The following is a 13,005-nucleotide window of genomic DNA, read 5'->3' as shown; positions in this document are numbered from 1 at the left end:
GGATTTTTTCTTTTCCTAGATCCCCTTTCCCACTAACTGGTATATCTGTTAAGGTCAGATAAACTTACATACCATCAGAATCCACAGGATCTTCTACTTCCTCTGTGTAATTTACTTCTGTCCTCACATAAGTATGATGAAAAGTGAAGAAATAGAATTTGGAATCTGCCTTACATACGCTCTACAAGGGGATGTTGTACACTCCAACACTAAGAGTAAAACCAAAAAAAATACCAGCTGCCGTTGAGGAGATTCTGACTCATGGCGACCCCATGTGTATCAGAGTGGAACTGTGCTCCATAGGGTTTTTCAATGACTAATTTTTTTAGAAGCAGTCAGCTAGGCCTTTGTAGACACTTAAAAATAAACAAATAAGCAAAAACACTCGTTTTAAAAAAGTGAGACCAAAGGATGCAAGACCCAAAGCTAGATTTCCAACTATAGGTGGTAGCAGGTTCCTTATATTTTCAGGAAAGGATATAAAGCCGCGCTCTCAGTCAGGGTGTTCCACACAATAGGCAGAATCTGCTGCATGGAGGCAACCATGTGCTTTGGAAAGTTTTTCACCAGCGCTGTCACTGCCTGGGATGTTAAAAAGACCCAAGGGGTTATAAGTTAGGTAGAAGAAATCAGTGATTTCAGACCACCTTCTCAAACGTCAAGTATCTTGTTGGTAGTAAGCATTTACCTTTAGGACCTCCATTTTAAACCCACTGTCAGATGTGGGGCCATCTGGTATCTGGAGGGCCTGAACAAAGGCTTCTGTGAACTGCTGCACCACGGGAAAGATCAAGACTTTGGCTGCACCCTGATAATAGAAACCAAAATCAGTGGCTTCAATGCACGTATCAAACACTGACATCTGAGGTGTGCAGTCAGGGTCGCGCTAGCAAATCCTATGGACTGTACCAATTGTGCAAACTAGTCCAGAGAGACAAAGAGCACTCACTTCTGATGCCAAAATGCATGGTGGGTAACAAATTCCACTTCACACATTTTCTGCGTTCTATGGAAATCTCAGCCTCCCTTCCCCGTTCAGTTCAGAAACCAGCTGCCCACACAGCCCTTCTGTCCCTCATCCCTAGCTACTCAGGGCTAGGTCAGCGGGTACCACCCACAAGCTCGGGAGGCCACATGACCCCTTCCACTTTAGACCAGCCAGCCCCAAATTTGGGGTTTTCCTCTACCTCCTCAGGGTTCCAAACGCAAGCTCAGGAGTCCATATGACTCTTCCACTTCAGACCAGCCAGACTTTCCTGCTACTCCTCAGGTCCTACAATTCACTGGAACAACTCACAGAGCTCACGCAAAACACCATACCTTGTTTTTTTCTTTTTTTAAAAAAGTGTGCTTTAAGTGCAAGTTTACAATTCACGTCAGTTTCTCACACAAAAACTTACACACACACTGTTAAGTCATCCTAGTTGCTCTTGCTATAATGTGAAAGCATACTCCTCTCCACCCTGTGTTTCCCGTGTCCATTCAACCAGCTCCTGTCCGGCTCTGTCTTCTCATCTTGCCTCTGGACAAGAGCTGCCCACATAGTCTCATGTGTCTACTTGAGCTAAGAGACACATTCCTCACCAGTTTTATTTTACATTTTATAGTCCAGTCTAATCTCTGTCTGAATAGTTGGCTTCAGAAATGGTTTTAGTTTTGGGGTAACAGAGAGTCTGGGGGCCAAGACCTCTGGGGTCCCTCCAGTCTAGGTCAGACCATTAAGTTTGTTTTTTTAACTGGAATTTGAGTTCTGTATCTCACTTTTCATCCTGTTCCATCAGGGATTCTTGGAAAACACCATACCTCGATAACAGTTTTAATACAACAAAAACTGGATACAAATGAAGAGATGCATAGGAAAGGTCCCAGAGCAGAACTTCCGTGTCCCAAGAGGGTGCACTACATTTCCAAGAGGACTGTCCCATCTGAGCCTTAGGGCTTAAGGGTCTTTTTATCAGCCTCACCAAAAGGTCACCATAGATTATGTCGTGCATCATGAGATGAGGCATTGGGCCCCCAGGTAGTCCCTCTTGGTCTGGTCAGGCTCCATTCATTAGCCTCAGGTGTTGGTTTAGCCCCAAAGAACCAAGAACAAAGGCCAAATTGCCTTTTGCAAGGTGATTCCACCCTTCACAGAAGCATCAAAAGATGTCTCTAAGCTCAAGTCCCAACTAGAAGGGCATGCGTAGAGTCACTGGAGGTGTTCTGTATCCTTATCTAACACTTGCAGTTCCTCATCTCAACCCTCTTATATAAGACCAACTTTTCAGAAAGGCTTCTGAATCACAGGATCAGTGCTTTTCAGCCAGCTTTGTTTCATGCTAGAGAATTATAAAAGGGTAGGAAATTTCTGAGTGATGACTAGTATAAAAATTAGTACAGGATAAGGTGTTAGAAGAAATATGGCTCACACGGAAGGAAAATAAGTTTTATACACAAATGAAAATGTTCAATCTCTCCACAACACTGGCTAGCGTGCCTTCTGGTACTACTGTCCTGAAATGAGTCACTGCTACACCTGCAACAGAAGGCATTAATAAAGACTTAGGAGCATGAAAGGCTCACTCACCTTTTCCAGCTCCTCCATGTTACAGATCATATGGGCACAAGTGGTAAATATCTCCACAGCTCGGGAACGGGTTCGAATACCATATACCTGGGGTAAAGGTTACAGCAGAGCCATGACATCGGTATCTGTGACTAGTGCTGAAGCTGACTACTCAACCCTCACATGGGATTGGATCCCCTAGAGAGATCAGAAACGTTATCCATTCATGTCCAGAAGACAGCCTTCTGTAATTCAGAGAATGAAAGGCAGCAGGATCACAATGTCAGAATTTACCGGGATTAGCCTTATATATAGGCCTCTGTGGACTGGTTTGATTAAAAATATCTGACTGGGTACTGCTTGAAATCTCAACATGGCCAGTGTATTTCATTTAAAATGCAAATACTCGTGGTTGAGGGGGAAGGGAGAGTTGTTAGCTGCTCTTGAGTCAGTTCTGATTCATGGAGACCTTAAGTACAAGCAGAACAAAACAATACCCGGTCCTGCACCATCCTCACAACTCCTGCTATGGTTACAACGTTACCTATCAGGCATTCATATCTTATTGTGAATGAGTAACCATCCATATACATGTCAATCAAATATATATACAGTATACTAAGGGTCTATTATATGCAATACAGTGATAGATTGCTTCCAAATACTTAGCTGAGGTGAGCAAGCTTAGGTCGGATGCCTCAATGAAAGGCTAAAGGTAGCATAAAGGCACTAGGGTACTTAGCGGTTATGGGATGCCCGGGGGTATGAGATATGTGAATAAATATTTCAGCTATTTCACTCTTATCAAAGGTTTGCCCTTGTAGTTATGAACAAAATGTTCTGAGGCTAATCCAGATTCACGTCTTGGTCAGTTCTAGTCTTCAGGCATGGAGATTAGCAGCTTTCAGAAACAACGGCCTCCCAGCTGAGATAGAAGCTGACCAGAGTTGGGAGTAGCCCTTACTGACTGTGTGATCTTGGAGCTGAGATTTCATACCTCAGCCATGGTGAAGATTTTATACATCTCTGGCAGAATGACAGGAGCAACGAGTGGCATCTGTGTGTCTGTCACTTCTCGAGTGAATTCTACAAAGAAAAAAGTAACATTGGAAAAAAACTATTGCTTTACAAAGATATTAAGTGTGAAAATTTTCCAAACTGCTTCTAGGTGGCAGCTCCCAATCAGAGAGCATGCAGGCAAACACTCTAACCTGGTGGCCTTATCCTAGGGAAGGAAAAGATTTAAGTGTTACTGATTATTTGTAGAAGGGGAAAGAGAACAATTGGAGACAAAGGAAAATACAAGCGATTAAGAAAGAAAACCTTAACACATATATATGAAAAGAGAATCTGTAAAAGAACTCTGTAAGTCCTTATGAGGGCAATTTGGGAAAATTCTGTAACAATCTAGTTTGTGCCCTCCGTCAACATTCAGATGCATTTCTAGGTCTCTTTGTTTTCAATATTCTCTCATGGCAAGCTATTTTGACGCACATGATTAAAATATGTGCACACCTAACAGGACTCAACTCCACTCTGTATATGATACTCTGCTTAGTGGGTGACATTTATTGATCTAGAAGTCAGAGTGCGATGGTAACCGGAACAGAAGGGGATCTCCTACACGAATTGGCAAAAAGCAACGTTAATGCAAAAGGAGACTTGAAGGTGAGAGAAATATGGGTCACACCTTTCCGTTCACTCCCCCTTTCCCCCCAGAACCACCACCACCACCAATAACAACAGCAAAACACAAGGCCTTGAGGCAGCATGAAGGGCTCTGGATCTCACATTACTAAGCATTAGAAACACTAACTTGAGTTCCAATAACTGACCTTCTGTTTACGCTATCTGATGCTTTTCCTGGCTCTTCCACATGACTATAAAAACAATCCTAATCAGTTGGGACATTTTGTGCGACCCCAATACTCCCCAGCATGTTTTCTCCTTTTCAAAGCGGGTGAACGAGAGCTTGACATAACTAACACCATGAAGAACCTGTAAGTTTTTCTCCTTCCTCTGCCAGCCTCCTCTTTCACATACCTTTGTTAATGACTTTGTTCTGACCTAATGTTAATGACTTTGTTCTTTATTTTAATCTGATGCAAATACCTTCATTTTGTTCTGTCCAAACACCTGTGACTTACAACCCCCCCACAGGAAAATTAGAGCCCAGGTGTCTGATATGTATGTCTTTAGCCTGATAAAGAGATGCCGAGCATGCATCTCTTCAGTTTGATAGTCTTTTGTCACTATTTTGTAATGAATAACTCCCCCAGCCAGGCCATCTGCTGACTACAAAGGCACTTCTAATCCTTGTAAAATTCTATATAAACTCTAATGTAAAATTGTTCTTTGGGACTCCTTAGAGACAGTCTGTGTTGCTGCTGGGTCCCGGGTGATGTATACACCTCCTGAATAAACTTTCTCACTCCTTCTGACTTGGAGTACATTTTATTGGCTCGACTGCTCCAGGGCACGGACCCTAATTGGGTGACATTTTGCAGGAGGATATACAACTAGAGATGCAAGTTGGCATTTTCAAGGTTAATATACTCACAAACTTTGGGCAATATCAATCCTCACAAATTAAATGAGGATCAAATACTCTAGGCTGAGTCTTCTGTACTAGCTCTGGTTTCTTCCTGAGGAATAAATCTGGAGTGTTGAAGGGTAAGTTAACATTTCGACTTCATTTAGAATCCCAAGTAGTCCAAACAAATACGATAGATGGCATATTAATGATAAGCAGGTTTTATGAAAAAATGTAGTATAATTAAATTCTACGAATAAAGTACTTAATCACCTTTTTTACCCTCTTATAATCATTCCTGGTAGCCTCAATTTATTAACACTTTATAGGCTTAAGTACACAATAAGTTTTCTGAGGTCACTCAGCAGATCAGAAAAGGCTTGGGCTACCAGCAACGCTTTAATTTCCAAACTTCTTTGAAACTGAAAAAAATGCTGAAATTTGTGGATCAAACATTTCAGTCCTTAGCTGTGTTTGCACTTCCTTCAAATCACAGGTCTTTTTCATAAATAGATGAGTTTGATGGGAAGCCTCATTAAGGGGGAGACTGGGACAGTATCTTAAAAACTTAGAAGAGAATCAGCTTCCTTTCCTAATGGACTCCTGTCCATATACCAATGACCTGCTACCATCGCACATGTCTGAATTTCTTTTGTCAGAGAAGTATGCCCTTGTCTGAAACTATATGGAGCAGCTATTTGGGGATGGAGACTGGCTGCTATCCATTCCATGTCTGGTGAATCTATTACAAAAGGACAGAAATTTCCCTGTGTCTGACAGAGGAATGATCTCACTGAACAATAATTTTCTAAAGTCAAGCACCATGAGGGCTCATCAGCATCCAAACCAGTATAAATGCACAATTACCTTTTTCTCTAAGGTTGTCAAAAAGGGGCTGAACTTTGTTTTGGAAGATTGAGAGGAAATAGGCTCCCTTCCCTTGATAGAGAACATATCTGTTAAATGGCATTCTGGCACCATGATGTTGTAAATAAAGAATCTTAGAAGGTCAATTCCATGGAGAGAGGTGTATGAAATTGCCTGAAAGGGTCATAAAAGAGAAGCAAGGGAAATAAGCAGGGAAGTGAGGGAAGTGAAAACCCGAGCAAGAATCACCTTGACCTTTTGGTAAGTGCTTTGCACTTGAGTTAAAAACTGAAGTTTTGTCGGATAATAATATAGTGGGTAGCTCAAAAAACCAGCTGGGGCACAGGAAGAGGGGGTTTTGAAACAAAAAGAAAGGAAGGATTAGCTTTCGGACATAGAATATTTTCTACCATTAATATCAAATGGACTAGTAATATTGGGCCTAGATGCTAAATTCAGTAAACTGAGATTTTTCAAAAAGAGTAGAGCTGGCATTCACAATCAGATAAGAACACATTTCAGGAAAGCTATCAAATCATAGAGAAACAGATAAGATATGGGCAGACAATGCTAGGGGCCCTCATACATGGCATAAATACAATACAAACCATAACTGAAAGGACCCTCAGACATGGCATAAATACGATACAAACCATAACTAACAATGCACAAACACCAGAAGATAAACTAAATAACTAGAAGCTCCTAAAAATTAAACATTTATGCTCATTAAAAGACTTCGCCAAAAGAGTAAAAAGAGAACCTACAGACTAGGAAAAAATTTTTGGCTACAACATATCTGACAAAAGTCTAATCTCTAAAATCTACAGAATACTTCAAACCCTCAACAACAGAATGACAAATAATCCAATTTAAAAAACAGGCAAAGGATACAAACAGATACTTCACCAAGAAGACATTCAGGCAGCTAACAGACACATAAGGAAATGCTTGCAATCAATCATTAGACATTAGAAAGATGCAGATCAAAACTACAATGAGATACCATCTCACCCTGACATTACTGATCAAAAAAACCCAGAAAGTAACAAATGTTGGAGAGGCTGTGGGGAGACTGGAACTCTTATGTAACATCAAATGGTACAACCACTATGGAAAACGATATGCACCTACTTAAAAAACTAGAAATAGAAATACCATACGATCCAGCAATCCCACTCCTAGGAATATATCCGAGAGAAGTAAGAGCCATCCCATGAATAAACATATGCACACGTGTTCATTGCAGCACTATTCACAATACTGACAAGATTGACTCAACCTAAGTGCCCATCAACAGATGAATGGATAAATGAATTATGGTACATACACACGATGGAATACTACCCAACAATAAAGAACAATGATGAATCTGTGAAACATCTTACAACACGGATGGATCTGGATGGCATCATACTGAGAGAAATAAGTCAATCACAAAAGGACACTGTATGAGATCACTATTATAAAAACCCAAGGAAAGGTTTACACACAGAAAAAAAAAAACGTTTGATGGTTACGAATAAGTGGAGAGATGGGAGGGGAAATCACTAACTACATAGTAGACAAACGTTAACTTTGGTGAAGGAGATGACAATACACAATACAGGGGAAGTCAGCATAACTTGACCAAGGCAGAGGCATAGAAGCTTCCTAGACATATCCAAACACCTTGAGGGACCAAGTTACTAGAGTTGAGGGCTGGGGACCATGGTCTTGGGGGACATCTAGGTCAACTGGCTTAACATAGTTCATAAAGAAAATGTTCTACATCCTACTTTGGCGAGTAGCACCTGGGGTCTTAAAAAGCTTGCGAGCAGCCACCTACGATACATCTCTTGGTCCCGTTTGGAGCAGAGGAGAATGAAGAAAACCAAACACATGAGGAAAATATTACTCCAAAGGACTAATGGACTACATGAGCCACAGCCTCAGCCTATAAGTACTAGGTGGCGCCCGGCTTTTACCAATGACCACTCTGACAGGGATCACAATAGAGGGTCCCAGACAGCACAAGAGAAAAATGTAGAAATTCAAATTCACACACACAAAAAAGACCAGGCTTACTGGTCTGACAGAGACTAGAAGAACCTTCAAGACTATGGCCCCAGGACACCCTACTAACTCAGAACTGAAGGGATTATAGAAGATTAGAGAGGCCTGTAAAACAGATTATAGTCCTATAGGGTCGCTATGAGTCAGAATCGACTCGACGGCACTAGGTTATAAAACAAAAAAATAACACAGGTGAGGATTGTGCTTCTCAGTTCAATTAAAGTATATGAGACCAAATAGGCAACACTTGTCCAAAAGCAAAGTTGAGAAGGCAGGAAGGGACAGAAAAACTGGACAAATGGAAACAGGGAACCCAGTATAATAAAGGGAAAGGGGGAGTGCTGACATATTGCAGGGACCGCAACCAATGTTACTAAACAATTGTGTATAAATTTTTGAATGAGAAAGAAAAACAAAAAAGATATGGATAGGATGTCCACAAGCCTATACGAACAGAGGGAAAAGGTCATATCTAAAAGATCAAAACGATATGGCTAAAGTTCAGGTAAGGATTCCTTGAGGCAAAGCAAACAGTAATTTCATCCAGGGGGACAGGAAGCAGAGCCAAACTTGCGAAAGACGGGAAAACTCAGGCCGTACCTAGGGATATATGAAAGTAGGTTCTGGGATGTACTGATAGATTAATCAGGATTAGAAGAGGTATCCACTAAACTTCCTTCAACTAAAAGTTCAAATATTTATATTGATTTCTCAGAAGAGAGAAAGGAAGATAGAGAAAGGAAGATACAGGAGGCTGCGTACTCCCTAAGCTGGCCAAACAAAGGTCGGGATTATACATCTACACGATGTTTGTGTACTTTCTTATTATTTCTATAAAAATTCCATTTCACTATTTTCTAACCTGGCTGAACTAAGTGGAAAATGATATATAATGATGATAATAATCATAATGGCTAAAGTGTTTCCCACATGTCAGTTACTATGCTAAAAAGTTTTCATAGATTAGCTCATTTAAACTATCAAAATCCCCTTTGAGGTAGACATTATCATTATTTTATATACAAGGAAACTGAGGCTTAAGAGGCTAAATAACTTGGGTTGAGGTATGGCCAGAATACGAATCAAAATCTGAGCGCTTAATCACCATGCCGTTACTGCATTCTTAAGTGGTAAGGTTTGCTGGTAAAAGCAATACTATACCAACTTAAGGAAACCCTGGTGGTGTAGTGGTTTAAGTGCTATGGCTGCTAACCAAAGGGTCGGCAGTTCAAATCTACCAGGTGCTCCTTGGAAACTCTATGGGGCAGTTCTACTCTGTCCTATAGGGTCGCAATGAGTCGGAATCGACTTGACAGCACTGGGTTTGGTTTGATTTGGTTTTGGTATACCAACTTAATTCCCTGGAAGAAACCAACGGAGCTGGAGGGTAAACAGACATTAAAACTAGGACGGAGTAGCGGTATCAGTGAGAGAGCTATGAATTTCCATTCCTACTGGTCTGGGCCACTCCTTGGCATAGCTTCTTATAAGTACACTGTCACTTGGGGTCCAAGTACCATTACCAGAGAAAAGGCTTCCCGTACCTGTCAGCACGCGCATGGCTCCATGGACTGCATTTAAATCTCCGCTCACCAACATCTCCATGAGCAGGTTGAAGAGTTGGGGCCAGGCTTCGGGCCAGTCCCAGTGAGCAATGGCTGACACTGCATAGGCCACACTAGAGCGCACCTTGCTTATTGATTCTCTCAACCCATTGGGCAACAGCTCCCGGATAACAATTTTTGCCTGTAGAGGAGAAGCCTATCTTCCATTAGACTAGGTTATAAGTGATTGGCAGAGGCAAGTCTTGTTTATGCATTGGAAAAACAACGCGTACAAGATAACTGCATATTTAATGAAAATTCCTATACACAAACTTGACAAATAATTCACTCAAGAGTTCATCTGTGATCTTACGCTGTCTATTACAGTAGCCACTAGCCATATGTGGCCATTTAAGTTTAAATCAAATATAAATAAAATTTAAAATTTAGTTTCTCAGTTGCACTAGCCACACTTCAAGAGCTTAGTAGCTATATGTGGCTAGTAGTTAACAGTACTGGACAGTACAGAGTACATTTTCATAACTGTAGAATGTTCCAATGGACAGCACTGCTTTAGACCTCGAAATTTCTTGAGAGTTTACGACATTTACACAGCACTGTGCTAAGTAGAAATATTATTTCATGTACTCTTCAACCCTCTGAAACTGGTGTTTTAATTCTGATTTTAGAGATTTAGGAAACTGAGGCTTAGAAGTTAAATACATTTTCAATATCTCTTAGCTAGTAAAAGGCAGAACTAGAATTTGAATACTGACTAGTGGGGTATCCAAGCTCTCTCTTCTATAGCGTGGTGTCCTCAATACTAGCTACCAATCTCCTTTTCTGTGTAGACTTTTGACTGCTCTATGTTGTCAAAGAATTTTGATAGCTTAATCTCTTAAGGTGGCCCCTTAAATCTCTACAAGTAGACAACTCTCATGGCTCTCCTTACCCTTTCTGTAGTTTCAGGAGGCCTAAATTTCTCTGACTGGGCACACCAGTGAGTCTCCACATATTGCTTCAAAATGACGGATGCCAGCTGTGAAGAGAATAAACCAAGCAGTACAGCAAGAAAAAGACTTTCTTCACACATAAAAACCATAGACACAGGCTGATATATTTGAAGTATATCTGAATCTGGTATAAAATCCTAAGTTATTTATAAGTTGGCCTTTTTCTTTCTCTTTCCCATAAGAAAGTTTCATTACTGAGTAAGGGGAAATTGCTTATAAATTGGGCAAGTCTGGACTTACCTGACGGATTGCCAGTGCCCCCTGGGGATCTACGGTCAGCTCTGCCAAGTGCACACCGAACTCTGAAAGAGAAAACTTCATTATGAGTCTAAGAACACCCAGGAAAGTCATGTGGCAATCTTGGGTCCTAGTGGCGCAGTAGTTAAGAGCTATGACTACCAACCAAAAGGTCGGCAGTTCGGATCCACCAGTCGCTCCTTGGAAACTCTGTGGGGGCAGTTCTACTCTGTCCTACAGAGTTGCTACTATGAGTCAGAATCACCTCCACGGCAATGAGTTTTTTTTTTTTTTTTTTTAACCCTGGCCTGATGTCAAAAAGAAAGATTTCAGAATGCAACTACATCTGTTGCTTTTAAAAGTGCTGACAGCTGTTAAAATTGATTCTCTCAATACAAAAAACAGGTTGGCCTGCAGAGCATAGCTTTTTACAATGAACAATTCCAGCACTCTCTCCTTTCTCCAATCACTGCACAGCATCTTCCAACCATCTTTCCCTCCAAGATGAGAACAACGGCCTTTTAGACCAGTGAATGCAGTATCTAATTGAAAACTGGTACTATCTAACACCAAGGAAAACTTAAAAGGTGAAATTTCAGGAACTGCCCAGATATATACCACCAGATACGAGATGATTAAGTCTCAAGAAAACCTGGCTTCAACAGGCTTAGTCCTAAAAATACAGGTGTTGCATGTGAAAAGTTTCTAACAAGCAAGGTAAACAGAAATCCCGAACTGCAAGGCAAGAGACAGTTAACTCACTCCTAAATTTAACTTGAGATTTAATTTACACTTGTAGTCAATCAGCAAATATTTATTTGTGGAAAAGGGAAGAAGAATGTAAGACCAAGAAGGCATCATAATTTCCACATATCACATTCTCGAGCTATGCTAGCCAGTATAGCAGCCACTAGCCATAGTGGTTATTGAGTACTTGCAGTGTGGCTAGTAAGAACTGAGATGTGCTGTAAATGTGACACATATACCAGATTTCCAACTTAATGTAAACAAAAAACTAAAATATCTTAATAATTTTTATAACAATTACATCTTCAAATAATACTTTGCACACATTAACTGAACATAGTATTAAAATTCATTTCACCTGTTTCTTTTTACCTCTTTACTATTAAAAAAAAAAAAAAAAAACAAACCCGTTGCCGTCGAGTCAATCCTGACTTATAGTGACCCTAGAGGACAGAGTAGAACTGCCTCATAAGAGTTTCCAAGGAGCACCTGGCGGCCTCGAACTACCAACCTCTTGGTTAGCAGCCATAGCACTTAACCATTGCACCACCAGGGTTTCCCTCTTTACTATAGCTACTAAAACCCAGAAATTCAAAAATTTCATATGCGACTCATATTATATTTCTATACGACATTGCTGTTCCAGAGAATGAACAGCAGCTTTTCAGAACTGGACGACTTTGGTAGGTGCACGAGATTCATCACTCCCATTTGAAGGGTGCTATGATTTAGCGTGGTTAAGACCATGCACTCTGGAATTGGGATCGTAGGTGCAAATCCTGAAGCTACCATGTCAGACTTCAGACAAGCTACTTTTACCCTTTCTAAACTTGTTTCCTCATCCACAAAATATGCACTAAAGCCAAAGATGAGGAAATTGAAGATTTTTACCAACTTCTGCACTCTGAAATTGATGAACATGCAATCAGGATGCATTGATAATTACTGGTGACTGGAATTCAAAAGTTGGAAACAAGAAGGACTAGTAATTGGAAAATATGGCCTTGGTGATACAAATGATGTCAGAGATCGCACAACAGAATTTTGCAAGACCAACAACTACTTCATTGCAAATACCTTTTTTCACCAACATAAATAGTGACTGACCTTGCCAGATGGAAAACACAGGAATCAAATTGATTACATCTGTGGAAAGAGATGATGGAAAAGCTCAATATCATCAGTCAGGACAAGGCCAGGGGCCGACTGTGGAACAGACCATCAGTTCCTCATATGCAAGTTCAAGTGAAACAGAAGAAAATTAAAACAAGTCCACGAGAGCCAAAGTTTGACCATGAGTCTATCCCACCTGAATTTAGAGACCATCTCAAGAACAGATTTGACACGTTAAACACTAATGAGTGAAGACCAGACGAATTGTGGAATGACATCATGTATGAAAAAAACAAAAAGTCATAAAAAAGACAGGAAAGAAAGAAAAGACCAAAATGGATGTCAGAA

The 13,005-nt window shown here is 40.6% G+C and overlaps 1 protein-coding gene across 2 annotated transcripts in view; it reads right to left on the bottom strand.

The window, feature by feature from the left end:
- The window catches only part of IPO9 (importin 9), a 63,465-nt gene that overhangs the window by 32,681 nt on the left and 17,779 nt on the right, over positions 1–13,005 (bottom strand). Inside the window, exons 2-9 of one of the 2 annotated variants that reach the window (XM_049858274.1) lie at positions 10,801–10,862; positions 10,500–10,586; positions 9,548–9,749; positions 3,546–3,634; positions 2,570–2,656; positions 689–808; positions 482–582; positions 73–131 (exon numbers count right to left, since the gene is read on the bottom strand). In XM_049858274.1, coding sequence (XP_049714231.1) covers positions 73–131; positions 482–582; positions 689–808; positions 2,570–2,656; positions 3,546–3,634; positions 9,548–9,749; positions 10,500–10,586; positions 10,801–10,862 — 807 coding nt within the window. The remainder of the gene's footprint in view (positions 1–72; positions 132–481; positions 583–688; positions 809–2,569; positions 2,657–3,545; positions 3,635–9,547; positions 9,750–10,499; positions 10,587–10,800; positions 10,863–13,005) is intronic. The other variant, XM_049858275.1, reaches the window with a different exon arrangement.

Source organism: Elephas maximus, chromosome 18 (assembly GCF_024166365.1).
Source record: "Elephas maximus indicus isolate mEleMax1 chromosome 18, mEleMax1 primary haplotype, whole genome shotgun sequence".
Lineage (NCBI taxonomy): Eukaryota > Metazoa > Chordata > Mammalia > Proboscidea > Elephantidae > Elephas > Elephas maximus.
This window is presented reverse-complemented; position numbering and strand designations above follow the sequence as displayed.